Here is a 26498-nt window from a genome sequence, read left to right on the forward strand (position 1 = left end):
AAGTACTCATTTTGGCAGGTCTAATATTATGATGATCCAATAGGGGTATATTAATTTGTTATATACCTTGGGTCCCTTGGTACATTTTATATAGGCACAAGATTAATAGCTTGAGCTTCAATTATTACTGTGTAGTTTTGTAAAAATGAAATATAATGATTATCATGTCTAGTTTTATGTCAAGAAGAATTCACTGGTATGGCACAGCTTAGCATACAGTGTAACTAAATAATGTATGCCATATATCCATTAGTTTTGTTAGAAATAAATCCTCTTTTATACTCCTGCTTTTCCACTACGTGCACACCTACATATATACAAAGCCTGAAGCCAGTATTTAATAGAAATTAAATAAACCAGAATCTCCACCTATGATTGACTACTTTCTCATGTTGTTTCAGAGAAGTGAAAATTACAGCACCAGATTACTATCTCTGGGAAATCTAAACATGCAATAGTGTTGGCAATTCTTTACAGCAAACATCTATTTTCGCTGATTTTGAACCCTATAAGCCAACACAAAGTGGTGGAAATAACCACAGTTGTTAAGGCAATTAAGATGCCATAATCACTGTCTACATCAGCTGCCCCAGAAAGTTTCACGTTCTCTGCTCTATTTCTTAAGCACCTGAAAGGAACAATAGAAGAAAGAATATAGAATCTGATAGTAGCACGTGACCTGTTGCTAAGAAAGGTCTGTGGAGTCTCTTACCTTCATGTATACCCTCGTGTGGTCATTCCAGCCATACCAGAAATACCAAATGTGACTTACTCTAACAACCTTCAGAAAATTGTCTCTGTTCTTTCCTTGACACTTTTAGGAAGATAGTAAATGGTAGAATGATTTCATAGCATTTCAAATTTGATAAAAGATCAGTGTGGAAAGGATCTAGGGTGCTTCAACTTTGCTGTCACCATATGGACTTCAAGTTGCATATTTTCAGTGAAATGAAATTGATGTCTTGAACCCAGAAACTTTATCATCTTGTTTAAGATCACTGGATAGTACATTTTCTGAAAGCAAATTGTTTTTCAAATAAAGATTTGTTTCAAGTTTAGTGCATTTGTCAGAAAAATACGTTGTTTGCAGTTAATGACACCATAGCTATTCATTGAGTTGATCCATAAAAGTAGCTGAGATTTACAGAAATATTTATGACTATCCTTTCTAAATGGGAATTTACATTCTGTTGATACAGAAATGTTTTGAGAGATGTGGTTAGAGAAAAAGAAAAGATGAAGATTCTGGTTTAAAGCTGAAATAGGAAATTAATGTATTAATGTGCTAGGGCTGCTGTAACAAAATACCACAGACTGGGTGGTTTAAACAACAGAAATTCGTTTTCTCACATTTCTGGCTAAAGTCCAAGATCAAGGTACAGGCAGGGTTAGTTTCTTCTGAGGTGTCCTTGGCTTGGAGAAGGCCGTCTTCTCCCTGTGTCTTCATGTGGTTTTTCCTTAGTGTGTCTACTTGTGTGTCCCAATTTCCTCTTCTTGTAAAATACCAGATTGAGTTAAGACACACCCTTATATCTCATTTTAATGCAGTTACTTTTTTAAAGGCCTTATCTCCAGATAGAGTCACATTCTGAGGTACTTGGGGTTAGGGCTGAAACATACTAATTTTGGAGGGACACATTTCAACCTATAATAATGTAATATTTGAAATTCGTTCAACTATTATTTAAAGTAAATATGAGGGGACTTCAAAAAGTTCATGGAAAATGGTATTAAAAGATAAAAACAGAAAATATAAACTTTATTTCTCAACATAAGCTCCATCAAGTTGAAGATACTTTTGTAAGCCACGATACCAGCTAGTTAGTTCGTCCCTAAAGAGCTGAACGTCCTGGTAATTTACCTATGGCAGTGCAGTCTTTAAGTGAAGAAAAACTAGTTCTCTTTAAAAGCTTTTTTAAGTTTAGGGGAAAAATAAGTCAGAAGGAGCCAAATCAGGACTGTAAGGTGGATGCCTAATGGTTTCCCATGAAAGCTCATGAAATTACCCCTGTTTAATGAGAGGAATTAAGCAGGAGCATTATGCTGGTGGAGGAGGACTCTCTGGTGAAGCTTTCCTGGAAGTTTTTCTGCTAAAGCTTTGGCTAACTTTCTCCAGGTGCTTATAATCAGGTGTTATCATTCTCTGGCCCTCCAGAAAGTCAATAAGCAAAATGCCTTGAGCACCCAAAAGACTATGGCCATGACCTTTGCCCTTGCTTGACCTGTCCAATATTGCTTTGACTGGACCATTTCCACTTCTTCATACCCGTTGCTTTATCTTGAGGATTATACTGATAGAACCATGTTTCAACTCCTGTCACAATTCTTCAAAGACATGCTTCCGGATCTTTATTCCACTTGTTTAAAATTTCCATGGAAAGTTCTGCTCTTGTCTACAGCCGATCTGAGTGCAATGGTTTTGGCCCCCATCGAGTGGAAAGTTTGCTCAGCTTAAATTTTTCAGTCAGAATTCTGTAAGCTGAACCAGATGGGATGTCTATGGTATTGGCTATTGTTTCTGCTGTTAATCATTGGTCGTCTTGAATTAGGGCACAAACAAGATTAATTTTTCCCTTGCAAATTGACGTGGGTGGTCTGTCGCTGTGGGCTTCATCTTCCACATTGTCTTGTCCCTTCTTAAAATAAGTTACCCATTTTTAGACTGCTGATTTATTTGGGGCATACTTCCCATAACTTTTTTTTTTTTTTTTTTTTTTGAGCCGGAGTCTTGCTCTGTCGCCCGGGCTGGAGTGCAGTGGCCGGATCTCAGCTCACTGCAAGCTCCGCCTCCCAGGTTCCCGCCATTCTCCTGCCTCAGCCTCTGGAGTAGCTGGGACTACAGGCGCCCGCCACCTCGCCCGGCTAGTTTTTTGTATTTTTAGTAGAGACGAGGTTTCACCGTGTTAGCCAGGATGGTCTCGATCTCCTGACCTCGTGATCCGCCCGTCTCCGCCTCCCAAAGTGCTGGGATGACAGGCTTGAGCCACCGCGCCCGGCCCCCATAACTTTTCATAAAGCATCAGTGATTTAATCATTCTTCCACCCAGGCTTCACCATGAATTTAATGTTTGTTCTTGCTTCGATTTTAGAATTCATGTTGCTCTTACAGGGGCTCTTTCCAAACTGATGTCTTATCCTCCTTAGTGCCTCAAACTTGAGCCTTGTACAGACATGTTACAACAAGTTAGTATGAGTTAATTTTGGTGCAGAAATTTTTTGAAATCTGTGCATGGTGTTTTCATAATACACATTTTCCATAAACTTTTTGAAGACTACTCAGGAATATTATATATTCTAGAAATTTGTAATGAAATCTAAAGTTGGGGCATCCTGATGATTTTTATGGGACTGCTTCTGTTCAAGTACTGTGGCCATTTTTGTTGTTGTTGTTGTTTTTTGACAGAGTCTTGCTCTGTCACCCAGGCTGGGGTGCAGTGGCACAATCTCAGCTCACTGAAACCTCTGCCTCCCAGGTTCAAGCAATTCTCCTGCCTCAGCCTCCCAAGGTAGCTGGGACTACAGGCATGTGCCACTACACCCAACTAATTTTTATATTTTTAGTAGAGACGGGGTTTCACCATGTTGGCCAGTCTGGTATCAAACTCCTGATCTGCCTGCCTCAGACTCCCAAAGTGCTGGGATTACAGGCGTGAGCCATCGCGCCCAACCGTACTGAGGCAGTCTTTTACAAGCCCTACCCCACAAGGTTCCCCATCTACATAATGTAGGGTCTTTGCTTCCTCTACAAATGTTTATATTACACTGAGTTGTCTTCACTTTCAGGGACAGGGAGAGTGGAAGGGGGAATAATGCTTCCCAGAATGAATATCTTGACTGACTAATTTGTAGAGAAATAATCAAAAGCAAAAGTAGTTTTCATTCAAAGCCTTCACGTTGTAAATGCTACAGTAAAAAGACCTTGAGATCAAGAGACCTAGGTTTTTGCCACTCCAGTTCTTATTTGTATAATTTTTGGCAAGCCATTTAACCAGTGTCAGCTTTAATTTCCTAATCTCTAAAAAGATATGCTACATGCTCACTGACATCTTACTCCACTCCAAGATTTAATGATTGATTCATTTATTTTGCAACTATTGTTGAATGCTACTCTGTGGCAAAGACTGTTTTAGGGGTTGGGAAAATCACATTAGTGCAACACAAAGTTCCAGATGAGACAAGTGGGAAACAAATAGCAAGATGGTAAATTTAATCTTAATTATATCAATAATCACATTAAATGTAAATGTTGTAAACACCACAATTGAAAGACAGAGATTAGACTTGGTAAAAAGCAAGAACTGTCTAGATGCTGCTTATAAGAAATCAACTTTAAATGTGAGATATAAGTAGATTAGAAGTAATAGAACAGAAAATTATATACTATGCTCACCCTAATCAAAAGAAAACTAGAGTGCTATATTAAATCATAAGAAGAAGATTTCAAAGCAAGTAATATTGCTGGAGAAAAGGAGGATTATTTCATAATAATTAAGGGAGTCATTTCATCAAGAAGTATTAACCATCTTAGTTATGCATCTAATAACAAAACTTCAAAATATATGAAGCAAAAACTAATATAAGGAAAAATAGACAAATTTACAATTACTATTAGACGTTTCAATACCCATCTTCAAATAATTGATACAGCAATTGGAGAGAAATTGGTAAGATTATAGACAACTTGGGCAATACCGTCAATCAGCTTGATCTAATTGACATTTATGAAACACACTACCCAACAACATAAGAACACTTATTCTTCTCAAGGTCACAGATCATTTACCACAGTCCACCATATGTTGAGCAAAACAACTCCATGAATTTTAAAGGATTTAAGTACTGTAAAATAGATTCTCTTTGAAGGAAATGAAATTAAAAAGACACAGAAAGATATATGGAAAATCCCCAAGTTCTTGGAAACTAAATACTAAATAATCCATGAATCAAAGAAGAAATCAAAGGGAAATTAGAAAGTATTTTGAAGGGACTGAAAATGAAAACACAACATGTTTAGCTGTGATATACAGCTAAAGCAATACTTTATAGTACTAAATAAAATGTATAGTACTAAAAGATATTTTTAAATATTAGAAAAGAAGAAAAGTGTAAGATTAATGACCTTAGCTTCTATCTTAAGAAACTAGGACTGGGCACAGTAGCTCACAACTATACTCAGTACTTTTGAAAGCCAAGGTAGAGGAGTTCTAGACTAGTCTGGACAACATAGTGAGATCCCATCTCTAAATAACAAAATATTAGCTGGGCATACTGGTGTGCACCTGTGGTCATAGCTACTCAGGAGGCTGAGGCAGGAGGATGGCTTGCGGCCAGGAGTTGGAGGCTTCAGTAAACTATGATCATACCACTCTACTCCAGCCTGGTGACAGAGCCAGATTTTGTCTCTAAAAAAGAAGAAAAAGGAATTATAAAAATAAGAACAAATTAAACGCAGTGTAAACAGAACAAAGGAAATAAAGATTGGGATAGCAATCGATGAAACAAACAAAAAATCATAGAGAAAATTGATGAAAGGAGAACTGGGCTTTTGAGAAGATCATTAAAATGGATGTATTTCTCACCTGACTGAATAGAAAAGTGAGAAGACAAATAATAAACGTTGACACTGCTACAGATTATATTGGTATTAAGTGGATAATATAGAAACATTATGTATAACTTTATGCCAATAAAATCAACTCTTTGGCTGAAATGGACACATATCTTGAAAGATACAAATTACCAAGAAGAAATAGATGTCATGAATAGCCTTGTACCTACTAAAGAAATTATAATTGTGGTTAAGATCCTTCTGACAAAGACACCAGACCCACATATTTTCACCAATGAAGTCTACCAACCATTTAAGGAATATTATCAATTCTATACAAATTATTCCAGAAAATTGAAGATGAGAGAATATTTCTCAATTCATTCTGTGAGGCAGGTACTAACTTGACATCAGTATGCAAAGAGATTTTTTTTTTTTTTTTGAGACAGAGTCTGTCTCAGACAGTCTCAGACTCTGTCACCCAGACTGGAGTGCAGTGGCGCCATCTCAGGTCATGGCAAGCTCCGCCTCCCGGGTTCATGCCATTCTCCTGAGTAGCTGGGACTACAGGCGCCCGCCACCACACCCGGCTAATTTTTTGTATTTTTAGTAGAGATGGGGATTTCACCATGTTAGCCAGGATGGTCTCAATCTCCTGACCTCGTGATCTGCCTGCCTCGGCCTAAGTGCTGGGATTACAGGCCTGAGCCACCATGCCTGGCCTGCAAAGAGATTTTTAAAAGAATGCTATAGACCAATATTCTTAATGAACATATATGCTAAAATGTTTTAATTTAATTTTAGCAAATTAAATCTAACAATAGATACAAAGAACCGTTACCAATGTGGTCTATTCTAGGAATATAAGATTGATTTAACATTCAGAACCAGTCACTGAAGTTCACCTATTAACAGAGTAAGAAGGAAATGATTATATCAAATGATGCAAAAAAAAAATCAAGAAAAATCCATCCTTTTAAAAATTTATTTAAACAAAAAATGAAATGCTCTGAGTGAATTAGGAATTAGAATTGTTTTTTAACATAAAGGAAAACAATTTGACAGTTTCTGGAAAAGTCAAATGTATACCTACCATATGGCCCAGCCATTCCACTCCTTAGTATTTGTCCTAAATTAAATCATATGTCTACACAAAGACTTGGACATAAAAGTTAATAGCAATTTTGTTTGTAAGTGCCCCAAACTGGAAACAGCCCCTGTGTTCATTGACAGATGAGTGGGTCAATTGTGATACATCTGTATACTGAAATATTACCCAGCAAAGTGGGTAAACTATTGATACATGCGGTGACATGGATGAATATCAAAGTAATCATGCTAAATGAACAAGACAGACAAAGAGTACATACTATATGATCCATTTGCATAAAATTCTTATACAAGCAAGTCAGTTATGGCAGAAAGTATGCCAGTCATGGCCTGCAGGGACGGGAGGATGGAAGCACACATGGGCACAAGAAGACGTTTGAAGTGGTAGATGTTTTCACCATCTTGATTTTGGTGACAGTTTCATGGGTATATACATATGTCAAAACATATCAGCTGCCTGTTTTTCTTTTCTTTCTTTTTTTTTTTTGAGAGGGTTTTACTCTTTTGCCCAGGCTGGGTTGAAGTGCAAGGGCATAATCTTGGCTCACTGCAACCTCTGCCTCCTGGGCTGAAGTGATCCTTCCACCTCAGCCTCCCAAGTAGCTGGGACTACAGGCACACGCTGCCATACCCAGCCCAAGTTGTATATTCTTAACGTGTGCTGTTTAGTGTATGTTAATTACGCATCAGTAAACTTTTTTTAAAGTCCTTGCCCTCGTTGAACTTCTGTTTTATTGATGATGACATTGACGGTAACAAACAAATCTACGTATATCATATGTGGTATACGTGCCTGTGTATCAGATGTCACAAAGTCTTGAAGAAAAAGCAGTGTGAAGCTAGAAAGTGAGGGGAGGATAGCTGTTTAATAGAAGAAAGCGGTCGGGAAAGTCCTCAGTACATGTGGCATTTGAAACAGAGACTATTTTAAGCTCCCCTGTAATCTTTTGAAAACTGTTGAGATAGGTTTCAGTTTGTTAAAATTACAGGTGATCATTCTCTCATCTAAAAGGACAAGTTTCCCCTAACTTGAAGGCAAATTTAAATGTTTGACATCACAAAGAACCAGATGAAAAGGGCGGGGGGGCGGGGGGGCGGGCAGAGGTAAGCAAAACCTACTCCTAGTGCCCAAGAGAGGCCGATTCCAGCCACAGGAATTTCTTGTGGTTAACTTTTGATTGGAAGGATAAAGACCTATTTTGTGAACATCTGTAGAATAGTAATCAGAAAAACCCAACCAGAATTCCAGTCTTCCAGTTTCCTGTCAGATAGGGGCAATTACACCTTGGTTTTCTTAAAAAAAAAAAAAAAATCGTTCCAGCCTCTGTCGCGTCTAGTGTTCCCTGTGCATGTGCGTGTGCATGTGATATGTGATGCTGGTGAAGACAGTGCACTTGGCCCAAGAGTCAGAGGGAGGGTTTCCAGCAGTGGAGTGACCTGCTTGCTCATGTCCAGGGAGCCAGCAGAGCAGCTAGAGAGGAACATGGTCCGGCACCGGGGCAGGCTTCTGCTTACACTAGCAGAGGAGTTTGTTTTGGGTCAGGCATTAGTAGCCGTTACCAGCTGATCAGTGGAATGTAGAGTTGGTTCATCCTCAAAGCTTGACAGTCATGAAGACCTGAGAATAGCTGTGTGCTGGGGGCAAACAGAAAGAATTATAAAAAGAAGAGATTAAGAATGCTTTGTAGCATGCACCATAAACTGAAATGTGGTCCTTTATTTTGAAAACCTACTTTTAATTCTGCTCATCCCACGATTCTTAAAAATACAGTTCTGTCTAGAGAATAATTTAAAGATTTCGCCTTATTATTTAACGTAAATTTGGTGACAGAAAGAGTAGAAAAATGCACTGATCTCAAGCCAATTGTGTATTTGTTTCTGTAAAATTTTTATAAAACATGCTGATTTCTGTCATTCTGTTTGCCATGTTCCTATCCCCATGAGAACTGTATTCTAAAGCAGCATCCCCTGTTCTGAATGATACTCTGCAGAGCACATACTCGGACCCTAATGCTCTGGGTCTGGGCATCCTGTGCTAGAAGAAACCTGTGGGTTCCACCTATCCCTGAAGGCTAGAGCCCTGAGAAGCAGAAGCCTCGTGGTAGTTCCTTCTCCCTCCCAACCAGCAGAGGTTCACAGGGCTCCGGCTCCTGAAACCTCCGCTAGCCCCAGACTTTCCTTCCACCCCCGCCTCCCCCACCCCCATGCCCGCCGCAGGTGCAACTTGAATGAGATGATTCCTGCCCTGTCAATCCCGGAGGAGCTACTCTTAATCCCTTCTGGGTTGTGGTCCCCTTTGAGGATCTGATGAAAGCTGTGGGCAAAAATTTGCGTGTAACTGCAGGGGCTGCCAAGAAACCCTTTTCCAGAGCAGGGCGGGCATCGATGCCCATTTCCTATCAGTAAATTCTTAGCAAAGTCCAAAGTTGTAGTTCTTTACGAAGGGAAAGGCAGCACTCCCGTCTGTAACCTGGTGATAGCTGTATTATTAAGTTGTATTTTTACTAATACCTTCTTCAGCTAGTACTAGAAAGAGGCTGCCCGGAGAAGAGCCCACATCCTGGCACACTGCTCCCTGTCAATATGGTTTAGCATGTATGTTTGTTATTGGGGGAAAAAACCAGGACAGATTTTTCAATATCCCTCTCCCGTCCTATTCTGTGGTTTTCCTTTGTTGTTTTTCGTGATCTATTAGATTTTATACAGAACCACCAATTATCCACCGGTTTGTTTAGACTATTGACCAGGAAGCCAAATACCATGTCCCCCTTACACAGCGACTCAGCATTGTAGACTTTTGTTCTGTTCATTTAACTACGTGCTCTCTGCTTTTTTCCTAGAAAGGAATTTTCCTGAATTGAAATCAGTTAATAAAACTCTTTTTCTTTCTTTTTACAGCTTGTACCTCCTTTTAAACCTCAAGTAACATCTGAGACAGATACTAGATATTTTGATGAAGAATTTACAGCTCAGACTATTACAATAACACCACCTGAAAAATGTAAGTAAATTTAGAAGGCAATTGATAAATTTCTAATATAATTTCTTCTAATGTAATTGAAGAAAACAGTCTTCTAAAAACTCATCTGATATTTTCAAGATCAAATTCCACAGTGACTTACTCCATTCTATTTAAGAATATTGAATATTGAATTGAATTTAAGAACATTGAGTTCCCAGTGGAAATATCAAAAGACAAGTAATATCAAAGGACTGCAAGAAATGCTTTTCTGGGTAGGATAAATTATATAGAGAGAAACTGTAGATGAAATTACAGACTGGCCCTTCCTTACTGTTCTCCAATAGATTCTTTTGACACCAACTGAAAGGATTGTGAAATAGAGACGGCCCTCTTTCCTAGACTTCGTTCATTCCCACATCATCTTCAGAATTTTGCCAATTCTGGCCTCCTACTTACTTAATAGTTTTAAAATTCACCTAGAGTCACTCCTTTTTACCTAGCTCTCTCTCAAATAGCATTATCTGTGAGGGCATAATTTAGTTTGCTGGTTCTTTTGGATACATATAAATTACATATTTATGAAAACTGTGTGTTCATGTACCACTTCAAGTCAATTCATATACAGTAGTATGTCTCACACTTAGAGAAATACCATAAAGAAGTGGAGCTGTAATGAGGGAAAAGGTGATCAGACATAATTGATAAACATTTTCATGCTGACAGAGGTCTGTGTGTATCATCACTAACTTAGGAATGTGAATACGATTGCGTTTCAGGGCAATATTTGGAGAGCTGCAAGGATGCTTCAAGTCACACATTTTTTGGTTCACATCATAGTTTTTCTCTCCTTTTCTTTTCGATTCCTTTCCTATATGTCTTCTCTTCTCATTCCTTTTTCGGAGGCAGATTCATCAATTGTGCTGATGTGGACTCAGTGTCCGGGAGAGGGGAGGTTGGAGGCTAATGCTGTGCCCAACATGGTCACAGGCGACAGATTCTCCTGTCAAGAGGCAAACAAGGGGTCATGTGGGCCAAGAGGTCTTAATCTGGGGACCATGGTCTAGCGACAAGGGGACTGTGAACACCCTGAAAGTGAAGATATAATTGTGTGTGTGTGCTTTTCTTTCTTTAGATTCACATAAAGTTAAAGTACTCCAGGTCCTGAAGTTGGGTCAGCCATAGTCAGGAGCAGGGCTTACCAACTTGACCGATGTCCAGGCTAAGTTGTGAAATACCAATACCTTGAAGAGAGCTACTCATGGTCTATCCTGTGGTGAGGCAGAGTTTCCACTCAGTCTTGTGCCATTGCTAGAATTTTAGAATCACTAAGAGTCACTGACAGACAGTGTTGGAAAGCCTGTGGAGTCATGGGCAAGTAGCTCAGGGCTGAGTAGAAATAATGGGCATAGGCCTTGGTCTCTGTCCCCAGCATGGACTGTGCATTAGAATTGTCCAAAATGCTGGGTAACACCAGTGAGTTTTTGGATCCGCCCATGGGCAGTTCCTTTGCTAGGCCCTTTCATTTGGATATAATCCTAACTGTAATCAGACCACACCATTCCTCTGCTTAAAACCTTCCAGTGCCATCCCATTGCACTCTAAATCCAGTTTGCTCACACTGGTTTGCATAGCACTGACTGATCTGGGCTCTGTCCACCTCTCTGACCTCTTCCTGTTCCATCTTCCCCCACTGTCCCTGGGTTCCAGCCACACCTTGAACATGCCACAGGTCACCATGCCTCAGGCTCTGGGTACAGTGTTTATGGTGTCCATGCCTGAAATGCTCTTCTTCCCTGATCTTACATGGACGGCTCCTTCTTGGCCTTCAGCGCTAAGCCTGCATGTCATTCCATCAGAGAACCTTCTTTGACCTCCTAGTCTGAAGAACATCAGTCTGACAACACTCCCTCCCACCCTTCATTCTCTCCACTGGCACCTTTACTTGCTGGTATTTTTCTGTTTGTTTGCTTAGTGTCTCTTTCTACCACTAACGTGCAGTGGGTTGGAGAGGAAGGATCTAGTTTGTCTCATTCGTTGTTAGCCCAAGCTCCTAGTTAGATGCCTGGCACGGTGTGCATATTCAGTAATACTTGTTAGGTGCATAAATAAACAGAAGATGGTGAGGGCCTAGGAACTTCAGAGCTGGGAGGACACCCAGGTTTGCCACCCCTCTGAATATCCAAAGCAGACATTGGAAAGGTCCTGACAGGTCTCTGTCCTCAGTCTCAGCCTCTTTGAGAAAGTTTCTATTCTTAAATAGAGCATTTGGCATTTGCGTACTCTTTAGAGCAAGTAAATACGTTATTTTGGAAGTCATAGAAATAAGAAGGCTCTAACATATCAGGAGTAGATATTTTACTTCAGAAAGCTAAAAGTGAAATCCCAATTTGGGACCCAGAGTGAGGCTGAAAAAGCCCAGGACTCAGACCTGGGGAACCCTTGTCTTGTGTCCTGCCTCTGCCCCTTACAGCTCTGGGTGATGGCCCGTCACTTTGTCCTCTGCAAAAGCGGGGAGCAGGGCTGATACTCTCTCGGTGGCCTGTTTTTGTCCTCCTGTGTGCCTGAGAAATTTAGGAGAGGCACCGAGAGTTCTGCAAATTTGAATCACCCTATTTTCAATGCTGCTCAAGCACCAGATTGGTTAGTCCATAGTATTACTCTGTGCTGTGGTCCAGTCCATTTCGGGGGACGATAGGCCCGACCCAGCGGGCACCTGGCTGCAGGAGCGGCGTCGTGGAGGGCCGGCGGACAGGGCCAACTAATGCTGTGCTTGGAAATGTGGGACTAGAAAGACCAGAGCAAATCAAAATGGATTTGGTTACAAATAAGGTCAATTAGAAACTGTGGTATATGCCTCTTAGTCAGTTATTTTTTCATGATTGACTTGAAGTTCAAAGCCCTAGCTTTCAAGGACCAGAATCTCTTCGAAATTCATCTTACCTGCCTTATTCCTTATACCACACCCACGGGGCACTTGTCCTGATGAGAATTTGTCGTTACTTTGCATTTTATTGCTCAATTTCTAGGACTTCTAAAATGAGACTGAAATGTTAGAAAGTGTTAGAAGTCCCCCAGCACAGTTTCTAGAACATAATTTGAACCTAGTTCCTTGGCTTCATTAATCAGCAATATAAAAGCCATCAAGAACGTTTTTCCTGGCATGTCATATTTTACCACTAACAGCAACTCTGTTATTAAATAACATGTGTCCTTTCAGACATGGGTCATGCTGTAAAAGCCCTACAACCTTGGTGTCTTTAAACGATCATAGGTTCACTTCTAGATTGAGACAGAGATACTTACGAAGCCTGTACATTGTAGTAACTTCCAAGATGGTTATCAAAATCCACCTGCAATTGTCGGCCCACAAAAGTCTGGCTTTTTGTCTAGGCACAGTGGTGCACACCTGTAATCCCAGCACTTTAGGAGGCCACGGCGAGTGGATCACTTGAGGTCAGGAGGAGTCTGAGACTAGCCTGGCCAACATGGTGAAACCCCCTCTCTACAAAAAAATATAAAAATTAGCCAGGCGTGGTGCTGCATGCATGTGATTCCAGCTACTCGGGAGGCTGAGGCAGGAGAATCACTTGAACCCAGGAGGCGGAAGCTGCATTGAGCTGAGATCATAACACTGCCCTCCAGTCTGGGCAACAGTGCAAGACTCTGTCTTTAAAAAAAAAAGTCTGCCTTTTGTGGGTGTCAGAAATGGGGTGTGGTCCTGCCCTGCTCCTGGGCCCTGGACAGTATGGAAACGAGAGTCTAGCAGTGTCATCTGTGTTTGACAGGGCACCCCACAATTGAGGGTGGGGAGGGCGCTGTGGACGTACTGCGTTTTTCCCTATTCAGGACCTCTGTAGAAAGGAAAGTCAGATGAAAGAGCTCAGCAGTGTGCCCAGGCAAAGACTAGCATCGACGCATCTGTAGGCACCTGTGTTCAGCAGCTGCTCCTGCTGTCTGTGTGGCTCAGCACAGCGCAGCGCTCAGCACTGGGGGCTTCCTGTCTTAGGGGAGCAGCCTCGATGGTGGTGAACTGCAGCTTCTGGGTTCTTCTAGGGCAAAGGGGCAGTGTTTTTAGTTTGACAGTTCCTGGATCCATCCTAGATTCCCTTAAGGGGCAGATAAAAATGAGAATCAGTGAAACCTTAAAATGATGATTACATTGAACATATAACCTTTTTCTTGCCGCTTTGAATAGTTTCACTGGTAAGAAAAGTTTAACTGGTAAGAAACCATTGCAGCTCCCTCACTGCTAACACACAGAGGTTTCGCTGGTCACAGTCCAGGGCAGCGCCGTCGTTAGCAGTTGCCTTCCCACTTGCCACCTTGCTGGTATAAAACAGAGTACAGTTACTGTTCAGAACAAATCAGCAGTTAGAAACGCAAAATGTTCCATTTTCTACAAACAGCTGCAGTGACATGCCAGATTGTCCTCACTGGCATTAATAATGGAACAGATTTGGGAATGTGTCATCTTTCGTTATTGCCATTGATGGTCCTCCGCCTTCCCCTTACAGAAAAAGAGGGTTTCTTTGAGATCTGGTCGCTTTTACTGCCATATAATGACGTTTGTTAAATGTTCTAAGAAAATCAGGCAACTGATGTTCCTTGGGTGCAGAGATTCAAGGGATGTAGCATGTAGAGTTGATCATGGTCTTCTTTTTCCAGATAAGTGTTTTTGAAAAACATAGTTCATGCTCATTATCATCACTATTCCCTATGCACAGCCTCTCGCAGCAGGAACTAACTTGTGTACATTGACAGGCTCCGACTCAGAGGCAGCTGCCACTTCCTCCAGCTCCCCTCCCACCATCCTGCCCAGGCTCTCAGCTCTTTTAGGGCCATGATCAGATATTCACACCTCATTGTTACCAAGCCTGACAACAGAAAAGGGCTGGAATGATGGAAGGGGGATCATTGGCTTTAAAGAATATCAAGGATTGGAGCCCTCAGGGCTATCTGTGAAATGTCCTAGATTCAGAATTGTGAGGAATGTGTTACTGAAGTGAGAGTGAAAGCTGTCTCTCAGTTCTTAGCTGACACCCGGCAAGAGTCCCTCCTCTTCCAAGAGAGTGTCCAGCACCTGCCCCTGTGGAGCATCTGGCTAACCTGGATGCTGAACCTCCCCAGGCTAGAGTGAGTCCTGGTCATGGCCCCAGGAACCCAGGCAGCTCTCCTGCCCTTCCTGGCTGAGCAGGACAAGCACCAGGCTCCCCACTGCTGTCCAGAGCCAGCTGCATGTTTGCTGTGCAGAAACACTGAGCAAAATAAAGCTGTTGGTGAGGAAAATTGTTTATTTGAAATGTGATTGGCACATGTCAGAATCTGAACATTAAGGTTTTAGCTGCCTGTATTCTCTAGAGAGTGTTTATGCTCTGTGGCTCGACCACGGATACACCATCATTCCCAGCTCCTTCCGTTTTGACTGGAGCTAAAAAAAAACTGCTGAAGGTGTTTGATCGAAAAGATGCATGTGACTTGCTTGGTACAAATATTGGAACCAATAACTTTATAAGGAGGTAGAGATTTCCCCAAACCTCAATACCTTCTAGAAATGCTGACTGCAGTTACAGGGGTCAATTTGCAGAAGGAGAGAGGGCCTCTGAGTTCAGTGTCTTTCACAGAGCAGGGAGCCACAAATGCTTCTAGATGGATCAGTTCTCACCTCATGCAAGGATATCTTCTGAATCATTAGGGGTCAAACATTTGGGCTAATGCCAGCTTGAATCCCATTTCTTAGAATCTTCTGCATTAAGAGTGGGATACAGAAAAGAAAAACAGTGAGACAAGAATGCAAGTGTTTATTCTTCAGACAAAGGCAGAGCATCCTCCTCTTCAGGGTGACAGAGTCAGAGCCTCAGTGCAGTGGGATCTGGCCTGTATGCTTTCTTTGTTTACACCCACGTCCAGCTGATGCTCCCTGGAGAGGTTAGAATATTTTTAAAAAATTGGTAATGTACTTCCTATATGGGTTTGAGGAAACTGAATTATTTTGCTTGAAGAGAAAAGGGTTGAGTATTGGAAAGATTCACTGATTTCCATTGCAGGACAGCATATAATTAAGCTTAGAGGAGAGCACGGGGGATTTAAAATGGAGCACCTCCCCCAGGAGACTGTGAGGCCGGGGTCCTTGGGAGCTTCGTTCAGAGTTCTGCAGTCCATGGGCCTGAGGGGTGCTCAGCCCAGAGCAGATGTGTGGGAGTGCATGTTGACTGAGTGGCTGACCGTATGGCCACATATCAGGAAGAGCTTCCGACAGCACAGGGCTGTCATCACAGGACACTTAGGAGAAGAGGGTGCTGATCATCTGTGATCTTTGAAATACAGAAAACCAGGGAAGCTGAGAGGAGGAACACTGTGATTGTAAGCGGCCTGCTTTGATGCCTTTCGAGTCTCTTCGGTTGTTTCCTGATGAGCCAGGCCTCAGACGTTGACATCCTTCCCTCTTTTTCTTTCACTTAGCCCCTTCATGCTAAAGTGTTATCATAGGGAAATTGGGAAAGGTGAGTTAAGCCAGATGTTAGATACTGAATAACATTTCATAGGAAGCTTTATTTTACAATTGTACTTAAAGCCCCACAAAGAAAAAATACAAGCACTTGAAGACATTTGCTGATGGATTCTATACAGACTTTGGATGCTGTGAGTTTCACTGACTCGCAGTTTTGATATATGTGGTTACATGAAACGAAAGGTTACTGAAGACTGCTCCTTCTTAAACACTTGTTTTCTTCAATACCATTGTTCTGTTTCATTGAGTCTTGAAATTTTGATGTCTTAGAGATGATTCTATAGTATTATTTCTTCATAGACTATGTATTTATGAAAATCAGATGATTTTTGAAGTATAATTACTGTATAGCTTATCGATAAACACAAGCTTATGGGAGCTTTTGCCTCTGTTCATCTTTCCTGTGTTCAGAGTTTACAAAACATAGACCAGAGATAATGTTGCAAAAAATAAATGTAAAATTAAAATAGATGTTTCCTGCCCACAGATGATGAGGATGGTATGGACTGCATGGACAATGAGAGGCGGCCGCATTTCCCTCAGTTTTCCTACTCTGCAAGTGGACGAGAATAAGTCTCTTTCATTCTGCTACTTCACTGTCATCTTCAATTTATTACTGAAAATGATTCCTGGACATCACCAGTCCTAGCTCTTACACATAGCAGGGGCACCTTCCGACATCCCAGACCAGCCAAGGGTCTTCACCCCTCGCCACCTTTCACCCTCATGAAAATACACATACACGCAAATACACTCCAGTTTTTGTTTTTGCATGAAATTGTATCTCAGTCTAAGGTCTCATGCTGTTGCTGCTACTGTCTTACTATTATAGCAACTTTCAGAAGTAACTTTCCAGCCTTTGGAAGTCATGAGCCCACCATTGTTCATTTGTGCACCAGTTGTCATCTTTTGATCTTTGAGTTTTTCCCTCAGTGAAGGCTAAATGAGATACACTGATTCTAGGTACATTTTTTAACTTTCTAGAAGAGAAAATCTAACTAGACTAAGAAGATATAGTTTATCAATTCAGAACAAGCAATTGTGGAAGGGTGGTGGCGTGCATATGTAAAGCACATCAGATCCATGCGTGAAGTAGGTATATATCACTAAGCTGTGGCTGGAATTGATTAGGAAGCATTTGGTAGAAGGACTGAACAACTGTTGGGATATATAGATATATATATATTTTTTTTAATTCCTGGTGGATACTGTAGAAGAAGCCCATATCACATGTGAATGTGGAGACTCCTGGGCAATCATGAGCCAGTGAACACTTTTCTACCAAGAAACGAAGGCACATGCACAGCCAAGGTCACTTACAGGGTCTTATGAAACAGTTTGCGCCAGAGAGCATCTTTCCCCCGTGCTTGGAAACTTTTTTTCCTTCTTGACATTTATCACCTCTGATGGCTGAAGAATGTAGACAGGTATAATGATACTGCTTTTCACCAAAATTTGTACACCAAGGTAAACAGGTGTTTGCCTTATTTAATTTTTTACTTTCAGTTCTACGTGAATTAGCTTTTTCTCAGATGTTAAAACTTTGAATGTCCTTTTATGATTTTGTTTATATTGCAGTAGTATTTATTTTTTAGTGATGAGAATTGTATGTCATGTCAGCAAACGCAGCTCCAACCTATATAAAATAGACTTACTGCAGTTTCTTTTGACCCATGTGCAAGGATTGTACACGCTGATGAGAATCATGCACTTTTTCTCCTCTGTTAACGATAAGGCTCTGAAATGGAATATATTGGTTAGAATTTGGCTTTGGGAGAAGAGACGCTGTCATTTAACCCCTTGGTACTGAAAATGAGAAAATCCCCAACTATCCATGCCAAGGGGTTAATGAAACAAATAGCTGTTGTTTGCTCATTGAAGAATTGAAACATGATGATGACCTGGCAACAAAAAGTAATGAAGAAAATTGAGACCTGAGTGATGATAAGAAATGATCTTTATATGGCAAAATGAACACATCTTGAGGATTTAGGAAGTGGGCAGTGAAGGCTAAGAACCTGGTGTGTTTCTTGGGATCATGGTACATTTATCACTGAATTAAGCCATCAGGGAAAAAACAACAAAAAAAGAGAACACCTCCAGCTTTTCTTTTTCTGTATATACTCATGTCCCCAGATTCCAACATTTCTCACTGAAAGGGGGCATGTATGCAAACCTCATCTTTCTCCTTCATTAATGATGATCTTCAGATTAAACCCTTTGGTGCTAGGAGCTGACAATTTCCAAAGCAGCCTATGAAGTCCTAGGGGCTGGGGGCCATACTTGCGGCAAGCAGAAGGCCATCCCACTCCGTGGAGTGATCATGGAAATGTATTTTAGTTAAACTCTCTGACAGCTCCCAAATGGAAGACTACAGCGTGATGTAGTATTATGATTGCATTGTATGAAAGAGCAAGTGACTTTCTAAGTAGGATGAATCATATTCATATGCAGATGTCTTAGCCTCTTGACGCTGGAAGTGTGGATTTATAGCTATAAAACCACTGCTGGCAGTGGGTGGGCCACTGGGACTGACGGGGGTTAAAGGGCATTTTACTAAGGCAGCTAAGACATACTCAGACATCGATGTTCTCCTTATTTTTCATATTTCTACCTGAGTGAAGTTCATCCTTAGTATTGAGTAGGAAGTTACAGTAAATGGTAGTTCATTCTTACTTACACACAGTTACTTTTTTTTTCACTTGGAATTATGTTGAATGTTTCATTTTGACAAAAAAGTAGACTAGAAGGTATGTTCTTTAAGTTGTCTTGCATCCATTCTATAAGAAAGAAACAGGTGGGAGGAAGAGCAGAAAGCTGAGACTGGCTGGTGTTCAGAGCACTTACTCCTCTGGAGGGAAACCATGACGCCGTACACGAAGCACAGAGCTTTGTGTTGTTTTGGTTTTTTCCCCCAGATCTTAGTGATTCCCGTGACCTTGGCCAAGGACACTTCCTAAAGTTTAATGACTGGCACTGACATTGCCCCAGTCGGGCCACTCCTCACACTGGCACTCAGTCCCTCCCCAGCCATGCCTGGGGCTCAGTCACTTCCATTCCACCGTCTGAGACTCCACTGGGGTCACACAAGGTGTCTTCTTGGCTTTGATTTTGAGAATCCCCTATTTTCACTTCCAGATCTGTTAGCTGCCGTGGAGGAATAATAGAAAACCAGAAATGTGTGTACAGGGAATTTCTAAAACTTCCCTTGTGTTGCCCATAGTTGTAGTTTTGGGTTCTGGCAGGTGGAACACCCTGAAACCTGGAATCATTCTATGAGAATACAGTTCATACTTTGCAGACTCCAGCCCATACTAACTGTCATGAAGCTTGACTTCTTGTCATAATGCAGCCATCTTGGAGGAAATTGGCCATTTCTGCTTGGATTGTTGGCAGGGTCACGCTCAGCTTTGCTTTCTACACTAATTACATAGCATTATTCAAGTATTGTTTTCCATTTCCCATCCCTGATTTCCAGCTTCTTCAAGCTGACTGTTCTTGCAGGGGCCACTTGCTTCTCCTAGAGGACAAAAGTAAGGGCCTTCCTTACTAACTGCAGGGTCTCTCTATATACACCTCAACGTACACACTTTGCTGCTACTGTTTGTACTGTCCACAGTAGAATTTCCTCATCTTGCTCCTGGTAGTGCATTACAGGCAAGCATGAAATGTAAAGTATTTATTTAAATAAAAAGAAAACCTCTAAATTGGTAATTGAATTACCTCCCTGTAGCTTTATAGTTTGTGACATTTCTTGACCTTGCTAGTTCTTTCATTAGATCTGTGCAAGATCTAGTCATCTGGTTAAGGATTTTAAGCAGATGCAACTATAAACCCAAGAAACTGTATTACTCTTACTGTTGGTCATACTAAAACTGTCTATTTCCTTAAGTATATGGCCCACGAGGATGTGAAATAACTAGGAGAAACTGTTTTTGTACACTGTACATCCTTAGTATTTTTACACGTATATGATAGGGATGAACATGATTTTCCTTCGTGCAGACAGCTTAAATAAAGCACTATGTCAATCTGCTACTTCTCTGTTTCTTGTTGTTGGATGTGGTTCTATAATCCCCCCAAATTAAATCTTTAATGAAACAGATTTTTAATAGCCCCAGCTGGGATTAACCTACCTTGTATAAAATGTGACAGGAAAATGTACAAATTCCTTGTAGCTCAGACACACATAGGGAGGGGCTCATTTTTACTTCAGTGGAACGGCAGTAGTGTGGTTATGCAAACTGTGATGAAGGGCTGCTTCCGAGGGGAGACGCTGACTCTCAGCACTGGATTTAGGACGGATATTCTGTGAAGCCAGGGATGGAGGAGGTCTCAGACCTTGGAGACATTCAGACCCTCATCATCTATACAACCCATGGTTTGGACCCAGAATCTGAAGGAATGTAGCTTGTCATTAATGTCTTCCTGATAATGTACTGCTCTGCATACTTCCTTTCTTAGAGTGTATTTCTAACATGTCATGGCAAATTAACAAACTTAGACACGGGTGATGTAGATGGGTAGGACGGCTGGACTGCAGTCTGACTTCATGTTGAATCATTCTGGATGGGGCCTTTTTCTGATTTTACCTCATAAAGCTACTATTGTAGAAACTTGGCTTTGCTCCTGTGATGAAGCCAGACAGAGGAATGGCTTTTGGGACCAGAGTGAGTCAAGCGCGTATGTGTACGTCACACAGCCAAATTTGAGAGCATTCTCACATGTGCTCTTCGCTCAAAACCACTGGGGTTGACAGATCCAGGAGGCTAAAATAAAGTGACCTCTATAATTCTTTAAAGGTGCTATTTTTAGAATATTGTATAATTTATTCACAGTATATCTAAAACAGAATTAAGGACAATTAAAATATCTTATGTGACAGCCTTTATGTCTAGCACATTTGATGAAAAAACTTCTGAATCTGAATAGAAGTTCTACTGTTTCAGGCTTGAGCCTTTTACATGCTCAAGAGATTCGAATGGTCTGTGTGTGTAGATCATGCCACCGCCTCCAAAGCCTAGTCCACACCACTTCTGAGAGGCAAGGCTGAGCGTATGGTGACAGCAGCTCCGTGTTGAGATGGGGATGAGGATGAGGATGATGGCTCGCTGGCCAAGCAGGGTAGCCAAAGGTCAGGGACCTGTCCCAACTGCAGCCTTGCCTTTAGTGTTTGTCATTCTCAGATAGATACAACACAGTATGTCCAGTGTCCATTTTTATTACTTTAAAGCATTTGAGGGCTTAACTGTGTATAGTAGAAATACTATTTTAGACAAATAATTATCTGTGTACAGATATTTGATATACTCTAAGTAAATTTTCTAATTTCACTAAGTAAGTACGTTTTTAGGCTCCTCTCAAATACTGCATATTGAAGAAAAAAATCTGACACCACCGAGCCAAAGATGCTTTTTTGTCTGTTTTCGTTGTTTAACAGAATGGAAAGAGTAATGCATAGTGCTTCCTGGTGTCTCCTGATTGATTGTGCACAAATTAGGACAATAAATAAAATGGAGTCTGATGGGACATCGATTAAAGGTGAAGGATGATTGATATATAGACCATGAAAAGAAAATTGAATGGCAGGAAAAAAAGTTTGGTCCTTAATATACTTTGGCCTAGTTAAAATATGTGCCTTTTTGGTGTGTTTTGTTCATCACTACAAGATAAAAAGGAAACATTACAACTCAAGTCTTTAAAAAGTTCATTTATTGAAAGTCATATGTACAACCTAGCATACGAATGAGCAGATTGAAACACGTAACTTCAAGCCATTTCTGAAAACATACACCAGGAGCTCTGCTCATCTGGAGTCAGACTCCAGCTCCAGCCCGGCTGCGTGCAGGGATGGCGCACGCGCTGATGAGGACCAGCCCCCCTGCAGGCTGAGGCGGTGTCACCCTGGGAAGGTCGTGGTGCGTTGTGGCATATTAAGTCTAAATCAGATGAATGTAAATATCTCTTTGTAAATCATTTATTTCACTCTGTTCCATCCAGGTCAGCAATCAGATTGTGGCATGCTGGGTAACTGGAAAAAATAATAAAAAGTAAGTTTCAGTAGCTCATGTTCTTCAATGTGATTTGTCTTCTCATTTGCTGGTTTAGTCACCTTTTATGATGAAAACTGTTGGAGAAAAAAACCTGTTGCTAAAAATGTGGAAATTATATGAAAAGTTTGTGCCTCATCTTGTCCACATCAAAGCCCTTGTCACATACGAAATAAGGTTCACTGGTTTAATGGGTTCAATTTGAAAACAACCTAGACTACAGACACTCGTGCTTCTTAACTAAGGACAGTCTGGTGTTAGGACATGGCCAGAGAGCCATCTCTTCTCCTCTCCAGGAAAGGACACATTGATTTGTGCCAGAATCTGTTCACTGAAAATTGTTCTGACCTTACAGCAGGTAATTCTAGAAGAAAAACAGGGTGTAGGCCAAGTGCCCCTGAGAAATTCCTCCTGAAACAAAACAAGCTGAGACATCTCCAGATTTATTGTAACATATAAAAAAGTATTTTCACATGGAAACCTGGACGCCTCCCATGCGTTGGAAGAGGGGGTTGGGTGCACTGAGGTCTCTCAGTTTCACAGATACAAATGTTGCAAAGCTGCTTCATGCGAATTGGGTTGGGGGAGAATCGCAAGTTCAGAAAGTACCGAATACTGTTCCTGGCCTCTGCTGCCATGGCTGCCCAAATTAGTTTAAACCACACCAGGAACTAGAGTCAGAAGCCACTGGAAACGGTTCTATTCCACAAAACATGGCTGGAGTTTCTGCTCTGCACTGTGTGGGAAGGTGACTGGGCCACAGTCCTCGCCCTCTAGAGTGTCAAGTCCAGAGAAAAGCCAATGGTTTCCAAATCCCGGTTTCCACATCAGTTACACTGGCCGCACTGCAGGGCCAGGCGCCCAATCTGGTCCCTCTGTAGTTAGGAACCGTCTGCCAAAAAGAGAAGTGGGCCTGCCCCTCCCCAGTGAGGATTTTCCAAGCTAGACTCCAAGGGAGGACTGTCAACCTACTTTAAGCCGTCATTATGTGGGGATTTCCAAGACAGGACAATGAGTGAAACCGAATCTTCATTCAAGAGAAATATATGAACATCAGCCCGTTGCCTTTTATAAGAAATGAGAAAAAGTAATGTTTACATTTCAAGTATTGATTTCCCAGTGTGTGAGAGGCCCTGAGGACAACTTTTTCTCGAACAGGTCTGTGAGTAGTGGGGTGGTCTCAGCAGGGTAGTTAGAGTAGCTGGGGGCCTGGCCTCAGGCTGAATGCAGGTGGGGCTCTGGCAGGAGGCCTCACTCCTCCTAGTAAACCTGCCATCCGACGCGCACAGCCCTCGCAGGCCTGTGGAGCCAGGTGGACTATTTCCTGAGCCCACAGGGTGCTTTGTTCTCCAGGCCCTTTCTGAGTGGCCCATGTGGAGTCCACCCCGTGCACTGTGCCCTAGAGCCCTGCCATTGCAGAGGGGACTCCCTTCTATCTTCAGTGGGATACTCACAGCAGAGACTGCCACCAATGCAATCTGATCGTCAAACACATGGTTTGCACCAAGCTGACCTGCCTTCCAGGCCAGCTGATCGAACTGACCCAGCACAGTCCTGCTAAATGCCTGGTTTGAATGGCCCTCCACCCCTGCTCCATGGATTGCCCACGTAGGGCAGGTGGCCTGGTGGCCTCACTCTTGACACAGTGGCTTCCTAACCTTAGAAATGCTAGGATGACTCTGAATACAAAAAGGGTAAGCATAAATCCCAACAGATAACACTACAAAAGCAAAACAGCCCAACTCTCAGCTGAGCACAGTGGTCACACCTGTAATCCCCACGCTTTGGGAGGCTGAGGCACTAGGATCGCTTGAGTCCAGGAGTTCGAGACCAGCCTGGGCAACATAGCAAGACCTCATCTCTACAGAAAAATTGTAAAAATTAGCCACGTGTGGTGGTGCACACCTGTAGTCCCAGGGACTCAAAAGGCTGATGCAGGAGGATTGCTGTAGACCAGAATTCAAGGCTGCATGAGCTATGATCGTGCCACTGCACTGCAGCCTGGGTGACAGATCGTGACCGTGTCTCTTAAAAAAAAAATGAAAAAAAGAATTGAATTTTGGGTAGAAAACACACCCACATACACACAATACAGAATAGGCGTGAAAACCTGAAATAAAAGTAACCAGGAAACAGGCAGTTCTCATGATGAGTCTGCATAATGCCTGTGGGCTCCCAGGCCACCTAGCAATTTATCATTATCGGAGCTGTTCGCTGCTGGCACTCAGGTGACCTCCTAATTCTGTGGGCCTGCACGGGAGTGACACAGATGTGTGGGCCTCACCAGGAACAGGGAAGCCAGCCTGATGCCTTCCTGCGGCAGACCGGCCGTGACCGTCTGCATGGGCTTTGAATTTCATGCAGCTCAGGTGAGAAGCTCTATACCCATCCCCACTTTCACACTGTCAAACTCACCGTCCGCTGCTCAAGCCCCCGTGCCTGCAGCCGTGTCTGGCCCATGGTGAGCGTTCAGTCAGCACTGGGGGGCTGGATAATCTGTCCTAGGAGCTCACCGTTTTGTCGCCTCCGTTTGCTGACTCTTCAGTACCACACATTTCTCTGACCCTGCAGCACGTCCCGAGACAGAAGCCGTAGTTACTGCCCACATCTGGCTTATCTGCCATTAGGGATCTCCATGATGCTTATTTCCAGAAAGTCCTGTCATCAGCACCACAGTGACCGTGGTCTCGCTGTCCAGGAAAGAAGCGCGTGCGTATGCCAGTGGGACGTGAGCCCTCAGCCAGTGTCTCTCATCCTTCTGCCTTTCCATTTGTCGTCGTGGCCCTTGCTTTGGCCCTCCTGTGGCTGCCCTGCAGCGCACTGGCCACTGCTCCCCTGCCGTGCTGTCCACAGGTTGCATCTGCAGGCGCACAGCTGCTAACCCATTTTCTTTGTTCTCACTTTAAATCCTATGGGAGTCTTCTCTCCACAAACCCTGCCTCGTTCATTTCTCAAGTTTGATAAGTTCTGAGTGTAAGAAATGAGTTGCTCGGGGTGACCTGAACTGTTCCCCAGGCAAGTGGGTCCAGCCAGCCTCTTCTGCCTCTTTGTTTCCAAGCCAGCCGGAAAGGCCAGAGGTGGCAGCCCGGGGAGATGGTGGCACCCCTCGCCCCGCTCACGGGAGACCTGCCCGGACTTTCCACTTCATTCTCTCTGTGGGTGGCTCTAGCCAGCCGTTCTGAAGGTAACATCCCCTTCCCCCCGCCCCCCGCTATCTGCTCTGCTCACTGGCATGCTGTCTCGGTTTGGCCGAGTCGAAACATGGTCCTGGTCCCTTGTGTGTCTGGCAATAAAGCATCCATTTGTAACTGGAGAGGGCAGACCCCTCCCCCCATCTCCATCTGGGGCATTTCAAAGCTGGCCCTGAGTTGACAGAGCTCCAGGGCAGCCCCTGCCTCGCTTGGTGGCTCGCCTCCCGCCTCCGCCTCGTGTTCTGGGCGCCAGGGCTAGGGCTCGGCAGCTGTTCCAGCCAGGCCCGGCTCCACCCACACCCGCTCGGGTACCTGCCCCCATCCACACATCCTGTGGCCTGAGAAGAAGTTCATTTCCCTGCCCAGCCACTTCCCAATTCCATTCACTTCATTTCTCTGAGCCTTATTTTTCTATGTACAAAATGGTTATTTATCTCAAATGGCCCTTTCAAGCCCACAATGATCTCAGCACTAATCCTGCTGGTTTCATAACCATCCGTGCTGGGCTCTGGGTGATATCAGGCACTTCCTTTTCAAGGGAAGCTGGTTCTTTTTTCTTTTTCTCTGCCAGAAATCAAGGGACATGGAAGCTAACACATGTCTCTGAAACGACGCAGAGCTGAGATTGGAACCCAGGCAGTTTGACCTCAGAGTCCAGACTCCCATGCAGGACTCTCCTGCTTGTTCTAGCAGATGAGGGGGAACCACTTTGATATCTACGGAATTCAGCTGCCAAATTGGGCAGGAAACCTGGATGAAAGAAGCCACGTGAGCTCGGGCTTGCCACCAATGCAGTGAGGAGAGAGGTGCCCTCAGCATGCTGGGCAGAACGTTGTGGAAGCACAGCCTTCGAGCAGGAAGCCACCTGTTAGAAGGGAGTGTTCCTCTACAGAGCTGAGGGGCGCTCGGCCACCCTCAGGCCCCCGCGGCCCTGCTGTCCCCAGCACCGTGGCTGAGGTTCTCGCTGAGGGGCCTCATCCCCTCCAGGTCAGGCTGTCCAGGAACCTTGCTCTGTCAGCTGCAAAGCAGGGCAGGAGCTCATGGTTAAGGCCATCCCAGGGCAGCGGCCACTCTTCCCTCCTGGCTGCCCAGCTGGGCCTCTGACAACAGCAGCCACACGGCAGGCAGA

At 43.0% G+C, this 26498-nt stretch overlaps 2 protein-coding genes across 15 annotated transcripts in view; one reads left to right on the plus strand and one right to left on the minus strand.

Moving 5' to 3' along the window:
* AKT3 (AKT serine/threonine kinase 3) overlaps positions 1-26498 on the plus strand; it is a 372395-nt gene that overhangs the window by 340535 nt on the left and 5362 nt on the right. For 3 of the 5 annotated variants that reach the window (XM_033199702.1, XM_033199707.1, XM_033199706.1), the window contains 2 exons: positions 9557-9659; positions 16616-22188. In XM_033199702.1, the coding sequence (XP_033055593.1) occupies positions 9557-9659; positions 16616-16701 (189 nt within the window). In that variant the 3' untranslated portion in view covers positions 16702-22188. Of the gene's footprint in view, positions 1-9556; positions 9660-16615; positions 22189-26498 lie in introns of those variants that run through there. The other 2 variants (XM_033199704.1, XM_033199705.1) reach the window with 2 other exon arrangements.
* Positions 17322-26498, minus strand: part of SDCCAG8 (SHH signaling and ciliogenesis regulator SDCCAG8) — a 251197-nt gene continuing 242020 nt past the window's right edge. For 4 of the 10 annotated variants that reach the window (XR_004434333.1, XR_004434329.1, XR_004434325.1 and 1 more), the window contains 2 exons: positions 24594-24743; positions 17322-23243 (listed from right to left, as the gene is read on the minus strand). Coding sequence is in view for 4 of the 10 variants with exons in the window: in XM_033199699.1 (XP_033055590.1) it covers positions 22111-22159 (49 nt within the window). In the remaining 6 variants the exon portion in view is untranslated. The remainder of the gene's footprint in view (positions 23244-24593; positions 24744-26498) is intronic. The other 6 variants (XM_033199699.1, XM_033199696.1, XM_033199694.1 and 3 more) reach the window with 3 other exon arrangements.

Source organism: Trachypithecus francoisi, unplaced genomic scaffold (assembly GCF_009764315.1).
Source record: "Trachypithecus francoisi isolate TF-2019V2 unplaced genomic scaffold, Tfra_2.0 Lachesis_group5, whole genome shotgun sequence".
In the NCBI taxonomy this organism is placed as follows: Eukaryota; Metazoa; Chordata; class Mammalia; order Primates; family Cercopithecidae; genus Trachypithecus; species Trachypithecus francoisi.